The following is a 26,211-nucleotide window of genomic DNA, read 5'->3' on the forward strand; positions in this document are numbered from 1 at the left end:
AATTTGCGTTTCGATAGCAAATGCTCAAGTAACCTACTTTAAAAAATACTCAAATCGGTATCCAAATAATATTTGAAGAGTGCCCTCAATTTCTCCAGGAACCTTTCAACAGTTCTTGACCTGATGGTAATGGGACCAAATGGGAAGTATACCATTTCAAACAAAAAAAATATTTAACAAACATAAAAAAACCGAATTGAAAACGGTTAATAAAGAGTCAACATCGTGTTCTTACTTGAATCGTATGCAGAAGGTTAACTGAGAAAGTTCCTAGGTACTATTTTCAATGAAGTGTTACCGGACTCATATTATATGTATTTTTGTGTTCGTATTACGTTAAGTCTTAAGTTAGTAGGTTGTTAATCTTTACCAAAAAAATAATTAAGAAGATCATAGTATGTAGGTATGTAGATAAACATTGCCCATTGCAAAGGGTTGTACCTTAGTTAATCCGGGTGAAGCTTCTAGAAAGTATATAATGTAATAAAGGGAAAACAAAATTTTGTTTGTACATTTTTTGTTTAAACCATTTCTTCGCCAAAAGAAAGCTAAACTATCAAGAAGGAACAGACTATAATTTATTTAAAAAAAAAACTTAGATTTTTAAGAAAATTGCAATAACATAACCAAAACTAGCAATTTTTCATATAAAATTCATGACAGAAAAACAGAAACAACCGTGGACGAAGTCGCGGGCAACAGCTAGAAAAAGATCGTGTAGATATATAAATATAAGTATATTCACTGATAGGTAGTTTTTATTCTAAGTTTCCACGGGAACAAAAAAATATTATCAGACAGCAAAGCAAAGTGTGGCCGGGTAAAACTTCTGGCAAAAGTACTCCTGGTCCGTAGATACTAGAAAATTATTTGCCAAGCTCTTACCTACTAACTATACTTATCGTATCCATTAATGCCCACATAAATATTGTTTTTAAACCTGTATGGATTGAACAAGTAGGTTGATCAAAATAGGTTCTCTCTCGTCTAAATTCTCCGTGAATTAATAGTTAAAAATGAAATGCACAAATGAGTGGAAATAATAGGAACTCCATAGACTGATAGGGTCATCTTAGTGCAATATAAATGGTAAGCATTGCATAAGTAGAACGCGGCTGACATAACGAAGGCTTCGCAACACAGCGGCCTTGGCCGAATCGCGCGGGGCGACCGGGGTCCGTTCGCATGGCCGTGTTGTAAACATCGCAGAGTGCCGATTGCGCGGCAGCCGCCTACCCGCCACTCGTAGCTAAAGTGCTGGCGATAGTACTTTATCATACTTGGTATCTCACTTTGTTAGATATTTAGCTATTTTTTTGCTGTTTAGTAACGAACCTATTTACGAGACAAATTTAATTACAAGTGAATATTATTCAACAATTATTACATAGTATACTTATTATGGTGAAGTTTCAGGGTCTCTATTGGAGTGAAGGATTTATTATTCTAAATTCTGGAGTAACTGGGTAAGAAATTATTGAGGTGGTTGTATGGTAATTTAATATTTAAAATGTTTATAGACCTACCTAGTCTCAATGATAAAAATGTTTGTTTGTAAAAATTTACTCTTTTTCTTCGGGTAAGTATTAAACATCGTTATTATAAGGAAGCTTTTTGTAAAGTAGCATAATATGTGGTGAATGTTAAGTATGACCTTTTAATATTAAAATGTATCTACCTACCTGCCAATAACATTAATTTTTTGGTGAAGGTAACTTAACTACCTATTCACGGCAACCGTTATAACAGCTAACTTAATATTTAAAAATATAGAAATGAGATTAGTACCTACCTTCACAATTTTATGGCAATGGTTGATTTTATATACTTCAATTTTTAATAAGGAAAATTCCTAAACAAACAGATATCCTTATTTTATTATCTAGGAAGAAATATTAAAAAGGTCACATTGCCAATGAGTAAACACATGGCCCAAGTAATAATTATTATCCTTTTAATTTTATGTAGGTGTAAAAATTTTTTCTAAGGGCCATAAATTAATCGTTAAATCAATGATCTCTATTGAACTATGTATGTAGGTTCTTAATACTTATGCTTTTGAATATAAATATTTCTAAACCGCAAATGGTTAATAGGTTTGTTGTATGTTATAACACCACCACCACGCACTACCAGCCACTACCACTGAACCACGCACAATTATAGAATGTAACAAATACAATAACCAAAGATTTATGACTTTATCTCACGCTAGGTAGCATTACTTTAAATTGGGAGAACAAAAAGTAGGTATACCTACCTCACACAGATGAAATTTAATAACCTTTAAAATAAAACAGGTATTATTTTTTAACGAATCCGTAACTAGAATTTAACCAAATATTTTAACGCGCTCACATATGTTATAGTAAATACTAAATACTAATAAAAAGTTTTAAGCCTGCACTGAGAAAGTGGCTCTTAAATAATTGTTGTTATACGATACAAGAATTAGCAACGCGTAAAATAAAAAAAATAGCTTTAAATCATAATTTAAGGATTTGAGGAGTAAGTACAAAAATAGGCGGTAATAATTTGATTTTAAGATATGACATTTAACTTATTTTAGGTATATCCAATGTTTTTACTTACCATCATACACCCCATCTAATGATAGAATTATAATATAATATATGATATTCTGACAATAATATAAGATTAAAGAAGTTACTAATTAATTATGTAATTCTGATTTTATATCAACCTCAGTTGTATTCAAATGTTGTACGCCAGAAATGGCTGATTGCTTGTATTTTTTTGTGTTCACAACAATATATAAATAAATCAATCAATAGTTACCTGTTATTATATAAAGGCTGTTTATTTAAGTAAGTATTCTAACAGGTATTAGGTACTAGTACCACACAGTAGCACGAGTTTAACTTTGGTAGAAAAGACTTCAACGCGCTCATGTACAATATTAAATTTTTAAAAAGTTGGTGTGTTAACCTACAAATTCTTAAAGTATTATTATTAAATTAAAAACATAAAATAGTATTATCGTAAAAAAGATTATGCTTAATTACTAATGCATTTTGTTTGTAAATGTGATAATTAAACTAATGCTTTTTGCAACAACTATAGTATACTGGCATACAATTATTTTAAACATTAACAATGAACGATGGTCATTTATATATTTTATCTATAATTGAACTTCCGTATGTTAGTTACTATTACAAAAACTCGAAACGTACTCAATCGTAATTTTTAAATATGAGTTCGACTTATATCCAGTACGACTCTCATACCAATCGTTCGCACCTTGCAAGGAAAGATATTTAATAACAATTAATTATTTATGAGACTGTTTCGAAAACAACGAATAGCATAGATAATTATCTAAATCTGTTTGGAAAGACTTATTGCAGATTTCTTCAAAATATGTGTTGGTTTGAGACATAGTTTTCATTTTATACTTACAAAATAAAAGTACTCAATGCACAATTGAATGCACGTACATTTTGATTATTGTACCTACCTACACACAACGTTTACCCAACTCGAATAGGTACCACTCATTATCTCCATTTTATGTACCTTTATTGTAACAGTTTGGTAATATTAAACCAGTTTTCCAGTTCAATTATAATAGTAGGTTGTTTTAACGAATGCGGAATATTAATCACATTTGTTTGTGCACATTGAAAATGATAATATTTCCTTTTTTTTAATACCACTCACAATATGAATGGAAATAGATATAACTTACATGAAAACTAATTACTGTACATGTCATGCCTAAGTGGAATCGAGCCTCGAATGCTGGCTGCATTTCCGCACTGATCAGCCAGGCAGATCCTTTGCTCAAAAAATTAGCCAGCCGTCTGTCACCAGATATAACAATCAACCGCGTAATTCCATAAATAGCATTACCTGTGTTATGTATTTCCTCGTGGAAAAAAGAAAAAGAGGAATTAATTGATTGCAATCATTTATTTTTCTTATATTTTATTTTTGCTATTATATTTTTATTAAAATATTAAATAAAATTAAAAAGTTATATGCGCTGTAATTTAGGTACATATAACACATAAGACAGTTAGGTAGGTAGGTACACAAACTTATCGCATGCCTATTGAAATTACCCCTCTGCATGCACTGGTTAATCTCGCTGATTTGTTTTATATTTTTAGCCGTCACTAGTAGGTATATTGGATGTAAACAGGATACCAATAGTGAAGATGGGAAGACGTTATAAGTTTGAAGTCTTTGCCGTGTTGGCAACAGTAGCAGTTGTCGCTCAGCTTGCCTCTGCACAACCAGTTAGTATTTATACGTAATCGTTACATATCATGTGAACAATTTCCTTGCGAAGGCAAATAGGTACATACTATAACATCCGTTTGTGTAAACTAAGATGAAGAAAAGGCATTTCTTATGGTGATTACGGAATTGGTAAATGACTTGTCTGTTAGGTAGTAATGGGTACCTACAGACAAGTAATATGCGTACCTACTCACCAAAGATGTACAGGCTGATCTAACATAGTATTATTTCAGTTTTTACTAGTTTTAAAAGAATGATTAGCGATTAAGCCAGATTTTAATATAGAATATTGAATATTAGAATACCTACTAATATGGGAGTTAAAAGAGCGGTAGGTAATTTTGAGCATAATAGAATAGAATATAAGAAATAGAATAGTTTTGTAGGTACCTAGTTACTAATATGTTGGTTTATAGATTTTATAATAGACAGCAACTTTAGCCACCTCTGCCTCCAGAATGTAAATGCTTATATTTCTGTAGACAATTCCATCAAGCTCGGTTCAAGCGTCGTTTCTTGTACTTATTCCATATTACATTAACATTTTTCATCCTTGCTTTCGTTTAATTTATTTATCTATGATGTGGTATTCCAAATATATCAACGTTAAATTGTTATATTGAAAAAAGAGTCAATTTTGGTAATTTCAGTAGGGTGAAGCTTTGAAAAATATTTCTATTATTGTCATTTATGTACCTGTCATAAGATAAAAGTTCTATAACTTAATATTTGGTAACCATATACTGTACGATACTGTATGTAGATACAGAGCTCGTTGGAAAGCGGGCACCTAGTAAGCCGATTTTTAAAGGATTTATAATTAAGAAGTCCAGAACAAATCCATTCCAGATCAACACTTTTCGAGAAATAAATGTACCTACCTACCTACTAAGATGCAACGATACGCAATCATAAGAGCCGTTTACATTTAAGGTCAAGTAGGATCACGTATTTCTATGGTAACATGTAAAAGGTTATGGTCCTAGATCATTTTGAAACAATAGTTCACACACCAGTTTATTTGCACACACATACACTTCTTATGTGAATAATAGCCAATGGTTGTACTGTCAACTATTTGAGCAGTTGAAATATACAATGTATTAATAAATTCAAACATTTTTGTAGCCTCTAGCAGATGACTCCATAGGAAGGGATAAAGCCATTAGGCAATCTTTAATAAGGGCAGGAAAAAACGTAGCCACTAAACCTAAGTGGGGATTTTTCGGTACAGTATTCAATCTTATACTTGAGGTAAGTGATTGCATGTTGATAAAAGTTCATTATAGTTTTATTTGAGTAGGTATTCCGATTAATAATAACCCTTCTTATTTTTTTAGCAAATCAACGACACAAAAAGCGCGTATAATCAAGTATCTGATTTGGTAAACAATCAATTTGTTGATGACAATGTAAGTATTATGATTATTTATTGGTATAAGTAGGAATTTTAATAAATAATACTACACATTGATATTAGGTAGGTACTTACTATAGCGGCAGCCAATTACAGGATGCCGCTTATGATTTCGTATTTGCCGCGAGCTTCAGAAATTTTGCAACTATCTGTAGATTTAATACAAGATTTTCTCAAAAACGAGAATAAAAGTCAGAAGTCCAAGATTTTCGATATTAGATCCATTTTACTTTGACGGTTCAGAGTTTAATACTCGAAAACGACTCATCGATTGCGAGTGGGCAAAATCTTTTAAAATAAGCCTACAGATGAAAGAAAGCTATAAAACATGCAAAATATTCCGCAAAATCGTTTTATTTCAATCCTCCAGTTCAAGGACAGATTGAAGGACTAATTTAGAAAAAAAAGACTTATAAACTATAAACAATAAATAACTATAAGAAAATTATAAATATAAGATATTTGACGGCCGATTGGCGCAGTGGGCAGCGACCCTGCTTTCTGATTCCAAGGCCGTGGGTTCGATTCCCACAACTGGAAAATGTTAGTGTGATGAACATAAATGTTTTCAGTGTCTGGGTGTTTATCTTTATATTATAAGTATTTATGTATATTATTCATTAAAAAATCAGTTATCTTAGTATCCATAACACAAGCTACGCTTACATTGGAACTATATGTCGTAGTATATTTATTATTTTATAAGATTTTGTTTCTATCAAATTTAGTACTTACCTAATGTTCGAAATTTTATAATTTTATTGATTCCGTTTGCAGGCCGTTACTGTAATGCCAGATTCATCAACAAATGGGACAACGGAGACACCTAAAATCACCAGAACAGAATTTCTTAGAATACTGGACCGCAATCTAAAGGGATTGGCGCGACTACGTAGTCTCGAATGGCGTGAAGCTAGGAAGGTTGTTTATATATTAATTATTTTATTTTCAATTCCAGTATCTTTATTATTGATCCATGTTTCTCATGGATATGGTTGGTCACCTTCTGCCTTTCCTCCACCCAGTAGGTAGCTCTACTGAGCCCAGGCTGCCTCTTATATAATCTAATGGAATCCAAGAAAAGAGGTGTTCTGAGCAGTTTCCGCGCTGCTCCAGTTTTAGCTGGCAGGTTTTAAATAACTTATATCATGTTTGTGATTATAACAACGGGGGTAAACTACACCAATTATCTTAACCTGCTTCAGTCGAGGCCACGCGCGTTGCGGCGAGGCCTCGACTTGAGTTTCCCCTGGGGAAGCGTACTGCTGTGCTACTGTATCGCGGTAGGTCAAAGCTAGTGACGGATGCCTGGTACCGTTTTCTGTGTAAGCTCCCCTTTGATGATCGGACAAAAAGCGACTTTCGTTACGCGGATCGTAACAGAGTGGGTGGCGTATAGAGTCCGTGTATCATAACTGCGTACCATCGCCCTCGACCCGTCGTAGCTCCTTCATCTGAGGCCCTTCTACATATTGTGTGCAATCTTGATACGCGTCGTCGATACGGATACGGTAATTGGATCGGGCAAATGATACACATCTATTTTACCCGGCCTATGAATTTGAATGTTTAAAATTTGGTAAGTAACGACAGGCGGGTGGTTTCGTCAGCCGGTTAGATAGTTTTCGAGAGTAATAAAATCAGAATGAAGCTCTTTGTTTACCTACCCTGTTATTTATACATCGATTTTATTTTAGCTACTTTATAGCATCAAAGTATTCAACCTTATTATATATTTAATTGTTTTATTATAGGATTCTTGGTCGAATGCACAAGGGTACTGGAGCGAAGTTTTCGCCGGGAAAAAATCGAGAAGGAGAAAATAAAAGAGGTGTTAAGAAGATTATATGTAAACCTAAGATAAAATGAACATTATGGATTTTGCCATAATTTCTTATAATGTTACTTTTAATGAAATCAACTTACCTAAGACAAGACAAAATAACTTTTAAATACAGCGCCCCACGTATTCCTTATTAGTATAAATAAATAGAATAAACCTGCCTGCTCTTTTATTTAAAGGTAAAATACGCAACCACATATAATAAGGCTACGCGGGTTACAAACCCGCGTAGCCTTATTATATGCCTTATTATAGCCGCGTATGTTATACTGAAATCCATTACCCCTATGATTTCATGGGACATCCTGCGTCCAAAGAAAATTCTGTTTATTCTAATGTTGCTATCTCGCTACGACGAATGATATCGCCCATTTCACTCACCATAAAGTAACATGAGTAGATAGAAATCTATAAAAAGTAAATAACCCTTATTACCCTTATTATTATTTAAGAACAAGGATCTTATATTCAACAAATAGGCATAGTCGGTGGCTTCTCAACTCAAACAACGCGCGACAGTGGTTAACTACTGGACCGAAGACTGCAAAAGTATACTGGGTACTGCACTGGCTGTCCAAATACAAATGACAGTGGTACCGTTATTTACCGACTCAGAACTGTTACTGCATTGTTTTACCGACTTCACTCAAATTATAGTTCAATAAAATAAAATAACACCTCACACATTCTCCTGCTTTTCGTGGAGCATAGCAAATTAAGTTCAATTTTCATTATATATCATGAAACTCCGCAAATTAACGCCTGCTTCTTTCCAATATGAATTGTTATTATTTGGTTCATAAATTTTATACAGTCCTCCAGGAGTCCCAACCCGATATTGGCCAACATAGATTATTTCTAAGTAGATTTACATGATGAACATATAAAAAACCCTGAAATAGAATAAACGACAGAATTAACAGATAACCACTCGTTCGCTGTTTCATACCTATCTCATATTTTCTCTTTAACCTTTCAAAAGAAAAAAAACTTTTTTTTAATATTTGAGACGATTAGGTTACTTGTTATTTTGATAATAATCTCTCATCGTTAAGGCAGCGTATGTAAAAAATAATTTAGTTCGCTCGTTTTTCACCGACTTACTTAGTAAATCCGACTACCACGAAAAGTTCTTTTAAGTTTTCAGGTTAATATATAGCCTATGACACACACATATAGTGTGGCTTTATATCGGTGAAAGAATTTTCAAAATCGGTTCAGTAGATCCAGAGAGTACCCCGGCAGTTTAAAAAACTCACAAACTTTACCTCTTTATAATATTGAGTATAGATATACACAAAAACTTTTAACATGCAAATAAACGCCCGGAGACTGAAAAACATTCATGTTCATCACACAATCATTTTCTAGTTTTGGGAATTGAACCCACGGCCTTGGACTCAGAAAGCAGGGTCCCAGCCCACTGCGCCAGTCAGCTGTCAGAAATGAATTTTGAATTTTAAGTTGAATATGCCGGTTTAATATGGCTGATGTGAATTTAAATTCAAAATTCATTTATTTCAAGTATGTCTGTTAGTAGAGACTACACCCAGGTTTGGAAGGCAGATTCTACCGAGAAGAAGCCGGCAAAAAACATAGAAGTTGCTCATTTCCAACATCGTTTTACAATTTAACAATGACATTAAAAAGCCTTAACTTTTTTGCCATAAGACTTCTCTATCAGTCAAGTCGCAAAAAAGAGTTATTTTAGTAACACTTCAGTTTAAAATTTATTATTAAGAGCTTAATAATTTTTTTACAGAACCTACAGGATCTGTTTTTTAAAAGACGCTGGGATAGAGTCACTTTGTTTTGGAGAGATGTTTTTAGATTTAGGTTTTTTCACGTTCCGAGATTCCATCATTCGAGTCCCTACTGAAAAAAACAGAAAAGTTGAACTACCATTTTTAGAATTTATTTGACAATCCTTGTCGACTCCCATCCATCACTAGCAACATCGAATCTTATAGCAATCTACATGAACATTGTACTAGTGTCTCTTTCTGGCAGCCTTTGAAGCCGCTAAGTAAAAAGAGTACAAAATAATGTATATATTCAGATCATAGACATAGAGTGTTATTAATCTGTGACTGTTACATATACTCTTTGGTACACTGGAAAGGTTACGGTTTGAACAAAGAGAAGAAAATCGATTTCGATGCCCTTTTTCTTTTGAAAATTGGGTACCTACTGAAACCTTAAGTATTCGATAGTGATTCGTACTTTTACTAGTGTAATGTAAATAGGATTATTGTGATAATAACCAATCGTAAGTATTATACACCTTAATTTATTACATTTAGTTGTGGGACTCCTGTAGAATACATCAACGTGGCGTCACATTAATTTTGCTGCAGTGGTTGGAAGGGAAGACGGCCGGCCATATTGATATTACTGCCGGCTTTGGAATTTTCTGTTTACGCGGCTAAAGCAAGATTGAACACCAAAAAGCTTGTTTTAAATGTAGATAGATACGTAAGCCTGCTACGATTGCTTGATAAGTTTAAACAGTAGGTATCGTACAAATTATTATAACCTATAACAATGCATTAAACATGGCCAGTGCTTTAATTCGGTGATATTTTTGGTTCTAAGATGTCGTCTCGCGGTCGAGGCTATGGTGGGCGAGGTAGCTACAACGGGCGCGGTAGTAACTATAGGGGTTCGTACCGTGGCAGTAGCCGTGGTGGCTATGAGGGCAGTCGCGGCAGAGGCGGCGGGTACTCGTCCTACAACAATGACTCAAGATACAATAGCAGCAGTAACAACAGATATTCTTCGAGCCGCGACAGAATGGATGATTCCTACAAAAAACCGTATAGAATGGTAATAAACCTCATAACTTTTTTCAATAAATCAATCTGTATTATTTATCATAATAGTTAGGCCTGAAACTAAATCAAAGTAATATTTTTACTCAAAATATTACTTAATTCAGCTATGTTACGCTGAAAATTAATAAATAAAACGGAACAAAATATATTGTTGTAAGGCTTTAAAGGAAATACCTGTCCTATACATATATAGGACAGTCGGTTAATAGATAGTAAGTAAGGTATAGAAATAAAATTGACAAATATATACACATATGCAGATTTAGAAATGATACCTTTTTTGAAATGAGTTCATAAATTTTTATTTTACCATTCCAAAATGAAAGGAATTCTGAATGATTATGGAATGAATGGCTATCAGCGTGTTCATGTTGAGAGAGTTGACTTTCTCTATTTTTCCATATGGATCAATCAATCAAAGATGCTTCTATCCTCATGTGGATAATACTTAATTGTATTTTGTGGATTTGTTGTCAAGGTGGAAATGGAATCTATCCCATGACATAGCAGAAATAATCAGCTTGTTTTTACAATCAGGATAGTTTTTAAAGTAAGTTTTTCTTTGCTGAAGCCATGCATAGCCACTAATCGGTAAAATGCCAATGAAACATTAAATTTCTTTAGTAGTTATGCCTCCTGACATTGGCAAAAATGATACTGCCTTACCAATGATGAAGTTAACTCAGCATCATAGAAATTTTCACACCAGTCAATTAGAAGTTTTGTTTGAAGAGCTCCTTGAACCTCAGGCCAATCCATACGAGATGTTGCTAGGTTGTTTTTTTTATCCACATGGATGTCCAATGAGTTTAGCCAAAGAACCTGGAACAGGTTCCTCTTCAGTATCACTATTGGAACACTTCTACAGATTGAAGTTGTAAGTTTCTGGGTAAGTTATGTAACATCACATTATCCTTTTCACCCATCCATATCAGTCTGGCAATCTGTATCCACAGCAGATGGATACAGATTGCCAGACTTTCATATTTTTGCCTCTTTGTGACTATCATCATCATCAGAAATGGTATCTAAGATGTATTTTATCCCGTGCAGAGTTATCTGTTTGAGGATAAAAAGGTTACTCATATTATCCTACTGTCCTATATATAGTCCACCACTTTTTGCCACAAATTATTTCCACTTTACAAAACATCATAACCATAAAATTGTTATTCAACATATAGAACAGGCTATCTAGAACATGAAAACTGAAAATTTGCTGTTTAACCTCAATTATTATTTTTTATACATACCTCCTCTGTGCCTTGTCTGTAACTGTTCTACACCACAGATAATTTAAGAGTTATTTTGAATTGGTAAAAAGATCTTTTATGATAAAGAATAGTCTCCTTGCTTCGCACAAACATCCAATGAAATCAACCATTTAGGGGGCCAAATAAAATCAATATAGGAAATTAGGCTTATCCAGGTTAAAAAATTATTGAGCATTTATGTTATTTCAAAATTGATTTAAAAAATAATGTTGCTATATTCTGCATTTTTATTGTATATTTGCTTGTATTCTCATCTATAAGATAACCAATATCAAATACAAGTAATACACTGTTGTTCATAAATTGAAAATAATGTCTTGATGGAAATAATGTAATGAATATTGTGTTGAGATTCTGCATTGGTGCATGATCACAATCCGGGTTGTTGTGAAACTACAATGGTGCTTCATATAAAGAGAACAATATATTTGTAAATTATAAAATTATTTATTGATGAGCACTTACGATTGGAGTACACTTTATTATACAAAACAATTTTTTGAATGCCTAGTTTTAAGTGTAATGCACTTAAAAAAAAACAAAACAAGCACATGGAAATTGATTTAATAAAGAAAACGATAATCCAAATTAGTATTGAAAGGTTTCTGAAACTTTTCCTACTACTTAGAAATATTAATAATGTTGAAAAACTTAAAAGTTTGTTGATGTATTGACCTTTCAGGAATCTACTAGTTATTCAAATCGGGACTATGGTAGATCTGGATCTCCAGAACGCAAGAGGATGAGAATGGAGGTTAGTTGAAATTAAAAAAGGAAAATAGAATATCTATAACATAAAATGTAAACAGATAGAAATGAATATTGTGTAAGTAGAAACAAATCCAGAGTACCAAAATCATGGAATACTATATCACTGATCTCTTGAGAATTATGTGTTCAAGAAAACATGAAAAGGCTTGTAATGTAAGAAGTATTGCATGATTATACCTCAATTTGGCATCATGAATAAAATATATGTATATTAGTGCTTATCAAATTATGTGCACAGACAATTACAAACTGATAGTATGTGTTGTATGAGTTATTAAAATAGAAAAGGCCTAAATTCAAAGAGTAAGGCCTAAAAAATTATATTCATTAATGTGATCATGTAGATTACTGAAGGGAATTATAATATGCAACCAACAGTTCTTGCAAATTTTGTTTGAGACGAAACTGTGGTCAGAAGGTCCATACATTTATAAAAATAAACAGACAACAATTAACAAGCATCAGTTCCATCCATCACAGTCTGAAAGTGTTTCTCATCTCAACAATCGCGATGGATATCTTAAATGCCAATTTATCCAAATTTAAAATACCCTCACTGTGAACCAAATTGATAATAATTGAAATCAATCTTAAGTCAGTTGGTTGGAGCTACGTAACAAGTCCAATCACACAACAGTTATGTTAGTGCTGAAATTTAACAAACTCATTCAAACGACGACGATTGACGCAAAGCCCCAATGAGGTTAGTCAGTGCTTAAAAAGGAGAAAGATTTATTTGTTCCTATCAAACTAAAAGTTTTATTTCATAGATGCATTTGTAAGATGCTACAAAAGATCCAAAAAAAGAGTTGTGTACAGGGCTCATCGAGTGATAGACGTAGTCACGATGGCGGTGGTCACTACGGTGGCTCATATAGCAGTAGACAAGAGAGCTATGGCGGCGAGAGGCGGTCTTTCGCTAGTGAAGACAGAAGGCGGTCGCCGGCTCGAGAGAGCTACCGCAAGCCGAGTGGCATGGGCCCACCGCGAGAGCCGCCGCGCATGTCCGTGCGGCCCCGCGCACCACGTCGCTCCTTCCGCGGCCGCACCATGCGCTCGCGCGCCTCATTCCGCGGGGCGCCCCGCTCGCGAGGCACTTTCTCCTCGCGGCGATACGGAGAACGATCGCTAGGATACACCCGAGCATTTAGACCTGTCATAAAAGGGAGAAGGTAATAAGAGTCAAATGTAATGCTTATGTTTATTTTTGTACCTTGGACGTTGTCACTACCAGGTTCAGTGAGAGTATTAAAAAAAAAATGGAAGCATCGTAAAATTGCTCTTAAGTCAACAAATAACTAAAACAATATAGAAAGATGATGAAGGTTGCAATTGAGAAATTACTTGTACAGAGATATAATGTATTTAGAGGAAAATCTGTGAAGAAGAATTAACGAAAAGAAGTGCTATAATATGTTCTAAGAATTAACCTAAACACTTTGTTCAATAAAGAAATGACAACATGTGTAGCCACAATCCAAGCTTTTACATTTTCAATTCAGATAACACATGATGTGTACAAGTTGGGACTACAAGATTTAGTTAGGTGCCAAACCGATAAGATACTTTATAAAGTAAAGTTATTATAAAATTACATTAATAAATATAACTTATAGCACTCACTAAGAAAGAAAATTATCCACAACATGTTTTCTATCAAAATATATGGTAATAAAATATTTCATTAAATTAACTTAATGGGGAAAGCCCATTTAAAATAGTCTAGTGTTGTTTTTGCAGTGTTTGAGTTTTTAGATATTCATATTTCTTGTTTTGTGTAATAATGACCCAGAAATAAACGTTTAGCTAAAATTTTGGTTCCATATTAGCTCAATAAAGTCAAAAGACGATGAAGACGAAGATGCCTCTTCAACAGAAGAGGATTGGGAAGCTGATGAGAAAGAAGAAGCTGTGGAAGATAAAAAAGAAGCGAAAATAAAATCCCCCAAGGTCTGTGTCTGTTCATTTATTATTTTACCTATAAGATGATTTGTAGACTTCTTTAAAACTTATATTACTAAACTGATATTTTTATATTTCAATAATTTATTTACTATTTTGCAAAGACATCAAGGTCTAAAAATGGCGGCTTAGGAAATTTATTACAATTCTTAAGCCATTATTATGAATTATAATGAGATTGGTATAAAAGTTATACCATGGTCTGTAATCTTTTTGCCTTATCGTTTTTTGTCTAACCGTTGTAAAATGAAATACTGAGAGTTCATAACGAATGGCTTAACGTTGTAGTGTTTGATATCCATAACTTTTATTAAGGGTACAGACTTTCAGTCATAATAATCAAGAATTGCGAATTCATATTTTCTCGATAACACCGAAATCAAACCAATTAACATAAATATCCATGAGATCACCAACTAAAAGCCACATAACCAATTCAATCGTTTGATATTTTCTGTCGCTGCAAAGAAGCGCCAGAAAAGAAGATAAAATCGCTCACTGTCCAGGCGTGCATTTTGGTACAGCAACTATCCTTGTCGATGTGCATGATAAGATATGATATGATTTAGCCTGACGTGGAGGTCTCGGAGGGTGAGGCGGGCGAGGGCGGCGACGATACTGACAAGGAGCCTGACGCCGCGTCCGACGCTCCGCCGTCGCATGCCACGCCCTACGTGCATCTCTCGTGCGTGCATTGCAAAGAGAAATGTCCAACATTCTCTGTGAGTACAGTTTTATAAATTAAATTTATCTAAAATAATACTTCAGAGGCTTTCGAGGTGCATTATTTACTGTCTCTGAGACTTATCTCTGAAACCGAAGCTCTAATAGTTTTTGAGTAAACCACTGCCATAGTTTTTACTTAAAGAAATCAGATGCAGCCCTAACATCACATGCAAAATTGAAATCAAGTGACTCCTGCCACTTTATTTGGTACACGTCTCGTTTAATAAATACTAAGGGAAAAACATAGTTGGGAAACCTGCATGCCTGAGAGTTCTCCATATAGTTCTCAAAGATGTGGGAAGTCTACTAGTAATAGTAGAGGTGGCCCATGCCCTGTAGTGGGCCTGTAATGGGTTCAAAATGATGATGAATAAATAATTAATTTCGACAGAGCTATGCAAAGCACTTGCTATCGGGCAAGCACCGCGCGGCCATGAGTGGCGTCGCGCGGCGGCACAAGGCGCAGCTGCTGCGCATGCGCATCGCCCAACGCGGGGCGCAGCGCGAGCTAGAGGGCGCAGCGGGCGCTGAGCTTGCGGCGCGCACCACATTCTGCCTGGTGTGCCGCCTCAACCACCGCACCACGCGCCACGCTCACAACCTCACTGACACACACCGCGCAATGAAGCGCTTCCTGATGCCCTTCTGTCGCATCTGCCGAATCACCTTCCGCTCGCCTATGATCTACGAGCATCACATCTGCTCCATCGAACACCTTAAGGTGCGGTATATTGTCTCTACCATATATCGACCTTGAAAAGTGTATTTGCTTGTAAGAATTAAAGAAAGTTGCATGGTCGGGCAGTCGTGTTTATGCTGCGTATGTTGACCACATTGGTGATACTCTTGATATTATTCGTAATTTAAATAAATATAAATTTAAAAATATGGTTGTCTATATACAAGGAAATATTCCAGAAGAAAGCACACCGCTCTGCCCGCCGCGCTAGCCCGAAAGCCGAAGCTGATGCTAGTGGTGATGAGGGTATGGATGTTGATTTAGACAACTTCATGACGCTGGACTCCGTGGGCGACGTCGATGGTTTGTATTACTAGTAATATTTTCTTTATAAAATGTGGTTTAGGATCCCCAGCACGCGCCTGTTTAACTTTTTGCAGTTATATGTAGTTTGAATCAAAGCAATTAAATAACATTAACGTTAAATGTGTAAGAAAACATTGGTATGCATAAGAATTCTCCAAAATTTTCTTTCAAAAAAAGGTGTGTGAAGTCTACCAGCACTACTTGGTGTTGGCTATGTTAACGCATTTTTTTTTGCTATATATAATATAACACATGTTATGCAGAAGTTGAAGACGATGATTCTTGTGGCGAGAAAAAAGAAGAAGCTGCTCCAAAGAAACCAAAAGTGGAAATTAACATTGGCAGTGAACACATTAAGAAGATGGAGGTACAGTTATTTACCAATACTCTTGAATAACTCTCTAGCTTTCCATAAAAGCTTAGATTACATTGTGCTACTAGAAATGCTAAGATTCTAAAATTATGTAAAATAACAGAATCAGAATCTGCATTTTAACACTGGCATAACTAGAATTAAATAAAAACCTACAGTGGGACTACAGCCTAAATAAACCCTTCAAATTCTGAGAGGCCATCCTTGCTCTGTAGTGGGCCCTAGCCCTGTTGGCCCACTCCCACACAGTCAGGAGACAAAAATTATATTTCTTGACAGGGAATATATTGAACGTGTTCACCTACTAAAGCACAAAAACATGGGTTAGGAGAAGTTTACCCCCATTTATTTATATTTATACATATATTGCAACAATGCTGCTTTGCAGCTGAAATGAACAGGTTGTGGTACTTCCCTGTACAAACTCCACTACAACTTAACGCTCTACAAAGTATCTTGTGTCCACTAACCTGAGGCGCAGGTGTTAAGTCAGCCAATTACACTGACAATCACACTCGCCATATTGGAGCACAGCAATTCTGAATGGCAGCAAAAATATGCATGGGAGTAGAGTAGCCCCAGACTAGCGGTCACAAAAAGTTTCCATCATCAGCACAGCCTGATTATTTCCCACTGCTGAGCTCAAAACTCCACTCTCATAGGAAGGAATGTTATAGAGCATAGACGCACCCCACTGCCCCAATGCGGCGGCAGTGGGGTGCGTCTTTACAAGCAAATAACAAGTTTGAAAAAAAGAAAAAAATATATTTTGAACAATAAATAAAAATTAATTAATATTATTAAAAAAAAAAAAAAATTTTTTTGAATTATTTAAAAGGGCGAAGCCTTCTCAGACCAGAAATAATAGCTGAAAAATTAAGCGTTCAAAAAAGTATCAATTAATTACAAATGAGGATAAATTTATTTGATCAGAACAAAAAATAACAGCAACATAAATAAATTACTTTTTTTCAGTGTCATTTAAAAGAACTGTAATGTTTGTGCAGTTCGTAAACGTAATATTCAAATTCATGGCGCTTTTAGATGAAACCTGCTCTAAAATTTCGGATCTTTCATTTTCTTGGTGCATCACAGTGATGTTCATCGGTTCTTCAGAAGTTTTATCAATAATTGGGTTGTTTGAGTCTGAATGTTCGCGTGAAGTAGATGGTCTCGATGATATGGCACGTCAAAAAAAAAAAATTAAACTGTCAGACGCGTCAACCTCAATTCAGTTTTAATATGTCGATTGTGTTTTTTTTTTATTATTTAATTTATTTTAGCAATTTTATCTAAATTTGCGTGTGCCAAGAATAATTTACATGCGACAAGTAAACTTGTCGCACTCAAATAACAGTTTTATTTATGGAAAATCTCACGCGTAATTTTAAAATGGCCAAACTGTTCTTTTTCAACCGCAACAGCGAGCGTCAAGATACTACTTTCCCGCATGAGTAATACAAAATACATACCGCTACTACTAATAAAATTCCAAACAGGTGTGGTGGTGTGAGCTGTGCCGCGTGTATTTGCCGCGCGCCGAAACGGGCAGCGCGGAAGAGGCAGAGGCGCTGCGACGCCACTGCCGCCTGCGGGCGCATCTGGGCCGTTACGTGCAGCACCGCGACACGCGTACGCTGCGGCGCCACGCCGAGCGCATCCACCGCCAGCTGCACCAGCAAAAAGGTATACCTCATACGATGGTGTTCACTTCGTACATGCACAAAAGCAGTGCATACCCTACCATCAGGGTATTTCACAGAGACGTTATGATATTTTCGAAAATAAAAATAAACTATGAGAACAAACATTTGAAAGCGCCATCTAGTTAAAACGGGCCTTACTTCCCATTAAAAAAAATGTAATTCACACGCTATGCGTATTTTATTAATTTAATCGTCTACACACCAATAGCCAGAAATAACATCATCAGTTAACTTAAAAGATGCTGCAAAATGGTGCGAAATCTTTGTCGCTCAATCAGGGTATGTGCTTTTAAAGCATTAGTACTAGATATTAGTGTATGAAAATAAGTTTCTTTCTTTAGGTAATTTTATTAGAATTATTTGCATAACTGAAATGAGCAGAGCTCAATGCCCGTTGGGTTGGTTCACTTTGGAGTGCCCCACATCAGAATACAAAGACACCCATATAGACAACTTTACTTTCAGCAACAAAATCACTGAAGCAAATAACTACGTTGACATTGTTTTCGTTTTAATTTTTTTAGAAGAGGAAAAAGAAGCTGCTGGCGATGACAATGCTGAGAGCAAAGTAAAAGTTGAGAAAACTGACCAAGTTGGTGAAAAAAAAACATTGGAAAATGGTGCTGATCCATCCAATGTTTCAGGTTAGTGTGACGCTGAAATGTTTTTCTTTTTGTTCCAATTCTAAATAAGCTCTCATGTTTTATTAGAATTTTTGTTAAATTTAATATTACATTTATATTTTAAATCTTGAACTACTTATTTAACTATTTGCACATAGTGAAACTGTGATAGCCTAGTGCTTGTACATCCAACTCCCTTTTGCGAGGGTAGAGTTCGATTCGCGGCATTCACCTTTAAATTTTTGAAGTTATGTGCGTAGCAATTAAATATCACTTGCTTTAAAAATGAATAAACATCGTCGACACCTGCATCTCTAAGAATTCTCCAAAAAGTTTGAGAAGGCGTGTGTAGTCTACCATTCTACACTTGTCAGCCAAATAAGTGGGCTAGTAATAAGTTGTACTATGTGCAATGCACTGAGATGACTGCTCATCTGCTAATTGAACTCAGCAATAAATGAGTATGGATTAATTGTGTGGTTTATTTATAGGCAGTGAAGATAAACTGTGGGCCGATGTAGATAAAGATATAGGAGAATTACTCCGCGAAGTAGACCCGCAGGGCAATGAGGCCAGCGATGACGAAGAAGATCTTGGAAGGTAAATAACTACAATGTATCATGTTCAAAATATAATTTTATTATAATTTTTTGACCGCATAGTTATTAGCGAGCTTGTGTATCGTAAATAAAAACGCATATGTGTATGATCCAAACTACGATTTGCACCCTTACCAACTAATCTTTGTATATATTATATATATATATATTTACTAATTAATTCACAACTTAACAAATTACACACACTTGTCACTCAGTAATTTGCAATTTGGTTGTTATTAATGAATATTATAGTAAACCTAGAGGTTTACTATAATATTCATCAATTTTGTTGTGGTACTTGAATGGTCAGACAGAATATATGATGAAATATTAAGCATTGACATTAATAAATAAATAAAATATAAATATACTACGACAATACACACATCACCATCTAGCCCCAAAGTAAGCGTAGCTTGTGTTATGGGTACTAAGATAGCTGTTGAATATCTTTATGAATATAATACATATAAATACTTATAATATACAGATAAATACCCAAACAATGAAAAACAATCATGTTCATCACGCAAACATTTTCCAGTTGTGGGAATCGAACCCACGGCCTTGGACTCAGCAAGCAGGGTCGCTGCCCACTGCGCCAATCGGCCGTCAAACACATTCATTTATCATTAGCAGTGGTAAAGCAAGAATTGAAATAAAAGCTACGGCTTTTGAGAGTGCAAAGTGCTGCTTTCACAATACCTAGAGTATACATACATTTGATTTAAGACCACCATATTTTTGATTTTTACTGATTCTATTATTTACCGACGTTAATGTCGAGTGATTGTGGTAAATAATTCGACTGCTTTCCATCATCAGCCCACCACAGAACACAGGTCTCCTCTCGGTATGGGAAGGGTGTAGGCCATAGTCCACCACCACTAGCCCAGTGCGGATTGCTAGACTTTGCAATGCCTTTGAGCATGTTATGGAGAACTCTCAGGCATGTAGGTTTCCTCTTTCAGGCATGTACATTTTTGTTACACTGTTAAAGCAAGTGATATTTTAGTTACTTAAATTAAAAACGCACTTAACTGGTAAAAGTTGAAGTGCCCGAAAAAGGACTTCAAAGACTTCTCCATAGATAGACGCCATTACCACGAAACTACAGTCTTCATTTGCGATATAAACAGATAGTATATAAATTATCAATTCAGAAAAGGCTATTTGTCTTTCTCAAACTGTCACTTCAGTGAAGGAGACTAACTCTAAAACAAATAATATATATATCTTTACAACTACAATTATTACCATAAATTCAAGCTACGGGAGTTATAACTTTACATTAGTTATTTAATTATTTAATTGTATGTAACATTAAAACGAATCTAATCACTGTACAAGTCATGCCAGCGTAGAATGGAGCCAAGAATATTATACTGAATTTTTATAGGGAAAAAGTTTGTTGAACTTCAAAGAAGTTTACCTAGCTCAAGCACCAGAGTCCACACATTATAACTTTACTTAAATAGCCAGTTCGTAATATATGTAGAAGTTCTTGTAAAATGGAGAAGGAAATAAATATATTATAAATAATTCATGCATTCATTGAATCAAAATGTAATTATGTGATGTGGATATTATCGTAAAATGATGGGTTACATCATTTTTCATTAAGAAGGTAAATAAAAATTGCATTTGACTGCGCATGTTTATGAGTTGTGCCGGTAGATGGTAATTTAGTATTGATTTAAGTGTACTTTGATGCAGAGGTTTTTCGCATTGACTGTGAACAGCTAGTTAATACTCTTGGTGTTTACGCTGTCATTTGATTAGTGGTTTTGATATCAATTGAGCTTAATCAAATAACTTAAGTTTAATGGTTTTGACTACAGTTGGCTCTTTAAATGTTCGGCAAGCTCGTGATTGTACAGAAACCGGTATTACGAACAGTACCAATCACAACACCGATTAGGTTACCGAAGTGATGTATGCGCCTGTGTGCATTATAAAATCGAATCGAATCGTTTGTTTTATCCATAGTTTGTTTGCAGTTGAGTTCTGAATATTAATTTTGATTCGATTGACAAGAATCTTTGATTGGTTAACTCCTTAACTTATTTCAATCGCTTCTTTAATAAATAAATATTGTTACAGATACGACAAATTTCGTAAAAGCGACAAAAAATCGAAAACTGGCGATGGGGAAGAAGTAAATCCGAAAGGAGAAGTTAAAGAGAAAATAAATGAGAAATTAATCGATACTGAAACCATATCATCTGCCTAAGATTTCCAATTTTTAATTAATTAATACATTATATTAATTAGTGTAGTAGGTATACATACATAATACGTTTTTTGGTCATTCTTTAGACTATGCAATTATTCGACTGTAAGTAAGAATGATGGATTATGCTTAAATAAAATTTAAATAAGTATATAAATATTATATTAGTACCGTTTTTAATTGGACATTCCCTGATGATACATCACTAATGCTTAAAATGAATCATATAAATCACACATAAAACAGCTTTTGACGATGTAAATAATCCTCTCGCTAAAGTGGTACAGTGGTGTGAAACTAATATGTTCTTAATGGAAAAAGCATTGTGCATCAAATTCACATGTGAATGTGAATTTTCTACAGAAATTGTCAAGAAAACTACAGTGCTAACTTATAATAATAGTTCATATTTATAAGAGTGGGTCGAGAACCAAAATAGGGAACTACCGGCCGATTTCTATAACATGATGAGCAAATTATTTGAAACAGCTGTTTACATACACGTTAGCCCTATTGTTACTAGATCTATACCATACGAGCAGCACAGTTTCATAAAAAACTACTATTACAAACTTGGCTGTTTTCACCGATTATGTACTACGAAGCATGGACGAGAGATGCCAGGTGGACGTAATCACAATACACAGATTTTGAAAAAGCTTTTGACCCTGTGGATTTATTAATCTTGCTTAAAAACTGAGCGTCTTGGGAATAAATAGGAACCTGCTTTGATATTTGACTTCATACATTAGAGGACAAAAGATCTTCTATAAAATATACACCCTGGACGACTGCCATAAGCTACAGGAAGACTTAAATGCGTTAACAGAATATTATACAAAAATAAAATTTTAGATAGTAACAAAAAATGCCATCAAATAACTTTTTCTCATAGAAAAACATCAATTTTTTTTTACTATAAAATTACGATGTAACCTAAACCTAAAGTGAACACTGTTAGAGGTTTCATTAAACGAGTGACCCGTAATTTTAATAATATTTAATGTATCAAAGCACTACTTTGCTTTTGTCCGAAGTCTACCAGAATATGCATGTAAAAACATCTGGTCACCTTATTATATCATACATACCCAAAGACTTGAATCCGTACAAAGTAAGTTTCTTAAGTATTTAGCATTTGAAGATTTGAAAACTTTCAATAACTACGAGGAAGCTTATACGCATTACGTAATAGATCCTCTTGAACAAAGAAGAAATCACTGTGATATGCAAGCTATTCTGTCAGGCAAACTAAATTGTCCCAGCTTACTGTAAGCTTACTCATTGAATGCCTCCTCGATTCGAACACGTCACCGGTGTCTGCTGGTTGTTCCCAAATCAAATACAAATTATGCTCAGAATTCTATAATACTGCGCCTGGCCAGAAACTATAATAAATTTTATAAACTTGATATATTCCATTTATCGAAAACACAAATGAGATAACTTAAAAGGACTCTCGTTTTGCTGAAAGCAGACACGCCTGAATTTTAGTAGCGTTGAACTCCACTAAATTGTCATCACCCCAATCAGAAACTTCTTCAAGGGGTTCAAGCGTTGTATCATTTCCACTCTGAGATCGTAGATCTCGTAACCACTTGTGCGTGGACCGGAGATATAACTCCGCTACAACAGTGCTATCATCCGCGTACCCAAGGATTTACCCGGGCTTCAGCAGATCATTATTGTGCAGAAGAAACAGAGTAGCGGAGAAAACAGACCCTTGAGGAACACCACTATATCCGATGAGCAGCCAATCTGAATCAATAACTTCTAGGAAAGATCATTGGCGGTCCGAGAGAAGATCATTTGATTCTAGGTGTGCCAGGAGCTTTGAATTCGCTCCATGCTCTTACAGAGAATTGAGGTGATGCATTGGCCTATAATTCGCCGGGTCAGCACGACTCCGACTCCCTTTTTTGAGTATCGGCTGTACATTTACAATCTACCAGGATTTATGGCTCAGTCATATAATTCCGCAAAACTGGAATTCCATCTTTATTTTAAAAGAGGGAGGCTCTTTTGTATTCGCACTTCTGACATTTCAAGAGGCTAGGAGGGCTGGCTTCACCGGGATCAATTTGTGAATTTTTGCCGAACTGAGAAGCACAAAGGTTTGCTTTTTCAGTTCCTGTTCATCAGCCTTTATGTGGGAAAAAAGAGAAGTACTCGTTTTATTTTGACTCTCTAAATAATATACAGTATCCATTTATTTAAGGGTCGGGATAATAACCTTTATTGAAAGGTATAAACCCAGATATAAGTTGGTTATATAAAAGTGCAGCTACGACAGTGGCTTTAGTACGAGTCTCTTATTGATTAGTTAAAGTCCTCACGTCATTCACGCCAGCGGCATGGCGGCGCGGCGCCCATATAAAAACCCAATAATATCACACTGCAACTCATTGGGAATTTTTTTCCCATCACACACAACCTTGGAGACGTTTGTAGAAATATCTCAAAAAGGCTTTTTGCACCTTTTCAAGTAACAGTGCATAGGTGCTTTCGTATGGATTCCAGATGCAAGCAAAGATTGATACGAACTAACGAATCAAATAAAAGTTTAATTAAGTGTGGCGGCTTTGAAAATAACGGATGTTTCGCATTACAAATCCCAGTCGCGTAAGTGATTCTGTGGCTAGTTCAGATATATGACTGAAAAGTAAATTCAGGGTCAATTTTAACTCCTAGGTCCTTTATGTAAATCGGTAATAGTACTCCACCCATATCATAACAAAAATGTAATAGAGGTTTCGTACGTCCAAAAGTCATAAGGGAGCATTTAGTTGTGTTGAATTCCATTTTATTAACTATGCCCTAATAATATACAACATTAAGATCTCTCTGGAGAGCCAACCAATCAGTTTCTGAATTTATTTCCAAGTATAATTTTAAATCATCCGCGTATGAAAGACATCTGGTCCTACTGAGGACCAAAGGTAAGTCATTTATAATACCAGCAAATGAAGAGGCCCTAATATAGCCTTGACCGTCACCAGAGCGCATGTGATAGTGTTCAGACTCATAAACACCTAGATCTTCGAATTTCTTCCGATCATTTAAAACTGTAATATATTTATACAGAGTTTCATGAAAATAATAAACAGCAGCATCCACGTCACTAGAATTAAATACTTTACCCCAAGAAGTTACAGAATAAAACTGCGCTAAGACTTAGTAATTGCATTTATTTAAATTCCAATCACTGGACCTGCTTATATTGCTGGGTTCAATGCAGTCAAAATAATGGTGGGTTTTGAAACCAAACAAGATGTCCAGAGGCGGGTGGGTTAGGCTCACATAAATAAAATACAGTGCACATGCTTAAAGTTATTTATTCACTTTGAACCTCTATATTTATTTTAGTTACCTACTAGGTAAACTAGTAGTACTTATAATTTACCTGCAGACTTGAATATTATTATTATTATAAGGAAATATTCATAAATAGGTTTATATAGGTTTTTATTCATATTTCGTTGATTTTTTAGGTAATTATTTCTTAAGCTTCAGCAAATAATTATCATGCCTAATCTTTAACTGTTATTATTATTTGAACACTATTATTTTTAGTTTCTAGCAACTTGGTTTAATATAAAATACTCATCTCCAATCTTGTTTGCAACTTGTAGTTCTCCATACTTTGTAAGAAAGTACGTTTCAACGACTTAAGTCAATAAAACTGGTTGTTCGTTTTTAATATAATATGGACTAACATTTGGAATAAATATAAATAAATAAAACATCCAAACAAACAAATTGTAATAAACAGCACTAAGAATCAGTTAGGATTCCCGATTCCTGAACGAAAGCTGTATGTAGGTCTTGGTAGGCGGAATGTCAGGGGGAAAAAAGGGGGGAATTAACCGGTCATGGTGGAAAAACAAACATGGTTAAAACTAAAAAGTACAGTGGATAGAAGTTTAAAAGGTCATTCTGTTCTCTTACACCTAATTATGAGAAGAAGTAGGTAATTGTTAATAAAGGAAAGTAAAACGAACAACCACTTTAATTGCGAGTCATTGAAACGTACTTTCTTACAAACCACAAGTTGCTGACGAGATTGGAGATGAGTATTAACACATTTACATTAAACTTAGTTGCTAGAAGCCGTTATAAGCACCATTGTGACAAAATAATAATCGTTTATAGTTTAGGCATGATAATTAAACTTTATAAAACTATTCAAACCTATCAAGTCGGCAGGTACGATGATAAATTATAAGTACCTGCTTTAAATAAAGCGAAAGCAAAGTATTAGTAAAAAAAATGTTTACCTAGTAGGTGACTAAAATAAATCTCGAAGTATACAAAGTAAATAAATAACTTAAATATGTGCACTGTATTTTATTTATGAGAGCCTAACCCAATATTTCTAACATTTTACTTTTCTTTATAATTGTTAATTATTTATTTTTCTTTTCTCTAATTTTGTAATTTTAAATGTATTACTATAGGCTTTGCCTGAAATAAATAGATTGTTATTATTATAAGGTGTAATAATAACAATCATAATAAGGTGTAAGAGAAAAG

General features: G+C 34.7%; 2 protein-coding genes across 7 annotated transcripts; both read left to right on the top strand.

The window, feature by feature from the left end:
- The first annotated feature begins 1,143 nt into the window (after positions 1 to 1,143).
- LOC120634120 lies at positions 1,144 to 7,679 on the top strand. Of its 4 annotated transcripts, none has more exons than XM_039904523.1 (7): positions 1,144 to 1,283; positions 1,417 to 1,466; positions 4,137 to 4,265; positions 5,398 to 5,523; positions 5,610 to 5,681; positions 6,464 to 6,607; positions 7,441 to 7,678. In XM_039904523.1, exons 3-7 carry the CDS (start codon positions 4,185 to 4,187, stop codon positions 7,510 to 7,512), a joined length of 495 nt encoding a protein of 164 aa, XP_039760457.1. In that variant the 5' UTR covers positions 1,144 to 1,283; positions 1,417 to 1,466; positions 4,137 to 4,184; the 3' UTR covers positions 7,513 to 7,678. The 4 variants fall into 4 exon arrangements, with proteins under 4 accessions (XP_039760457.1, XP_039760448.1, XP_039760466.1 ...); XM_039904514.1 differs by having other exon boundaries at positions 1,180 to 1,283; positions 1,411 to 1,466; XM_039904532.1 differs by lacking the exon at positions 1,144 to 1,283 and having other exon boundaries at positions 1,299 to 1,466.
- A 1,972-nt stretch (positions 7,680 to 9,651) lies between these two features.
- Positions 9,652 to 21,845, top strand: LOC120629606 (zinc finger protein on ecdysone puffs-like). Of its 3 annotated transcripts, none has more exons than XM_039898586.1 (13): positions 9,652 to 9,798; positions 10,125 to 10,355; positions 12,320 to 12,391; positions 13,228 to 13,580; positions 14,238 to 14,358; positions 14,940 to 15,092; positions 15,488 to 15,817; positions 16,015 to 16,138; positions 16,405 to 16,508; positions 18,014 to 18,200; positions 18,745 to 18,864; positions 19,335 to 19,443; positions 21,549 to 21,845. In XM_039898586.1, the coding sequence occupies exons 2-13, from the start codon at positions 10,125 to 10,127 to the stop codon at positions 21,676 to 21,678; spliced, it is 2,034 nt and encodes a 677-aa protein (XP_039754520.1). In that variant the 5' UTR covers positions 9,652 to 9,798; the 3' UTR covers positions 21,679 to 21,845. The 3 variants fall into 3 exon arrangements, with proteins under 3 accessions (XP_039754520.1, XP_039754538.1, XP_039754529.1); XM_039898604.1 differs by having other exon boundaries at positions 16,018 to 16,138; XM_039898595.1 differs by lacking the exon at positions 9,652 to 9,798 and adding an exon at positions 9,908 to 10,039.
- The last annotated feature ends 4,366 nt before the right edge of the window (positions 21,846 to 26,211 follow it).

The sequence above is a fragment of the Pararge aegeria genome, chromosome 2 (genome assembly GCF_905163445.1).
Source record: "Pararge aegeria chromosome 2, ilParAegt1.1, whole genome shotgun sequence".
In the NCBI taxonomy this organism is placed as follows: domain Eukaryota; kingdom Metazoa; phylum Arthropoda; class Insecta; order Lepidoptera; family Nymphalidae; genus Pararge; species Pararge aegeria.

What these genes read in the sequence shown, in the direction of transcription:
- LOC120634120 (XM_039904523.1), top strand. Translation starts at nt 4,185, where the DNA reads ATGGGAAGACGTTATAAGTTTGAAGTCTTTGCCGTGTTGGCAACAGTA. An exon ending in TATTCAATCTTATACTTGAG is followed by an intron (nt 5,524 to 5,609) that starts GTAAGTGATTGC and finishes TTATTTTTTTAG; the next exon opens with CAAATCAACGACACAAAAAG. An exon ending in AATGGCGTGAAGCTAGGAAG is followed by an intron (nt 6,608 to 7,440) that starts GTTGTTTATATA and finishes GTTTTATTATAG; the next exon opens with GATTCTTGGTCGAATGCACA.
- LOC120629606 (XM_039898586.1), top strand. Translation starts at nt 10,125, where the DNA reads ATGTCGTCTCGCGGTCGAGGCTATGGTGGGCGAGGTAGCTACAACGGG. An exon ending in GCAAGAGGATGAGAATGGAG is followed by an intron (nt 12,392 to 13,227) that starts GTTAGTTGAAAT and finishes AGTTGTGTACAG; the next exon opens with GGCTCATCGAGTGATAGACG. An exon ending in CCAGCTGCACCAGCAAAAAG is followed by an intron (nt 18,201 to 18,744) that starts GTATACCTCATA and finishes TAATTTTTTTAG; the next exon opens with AAGAGGAAAAAGAAGCTGCT.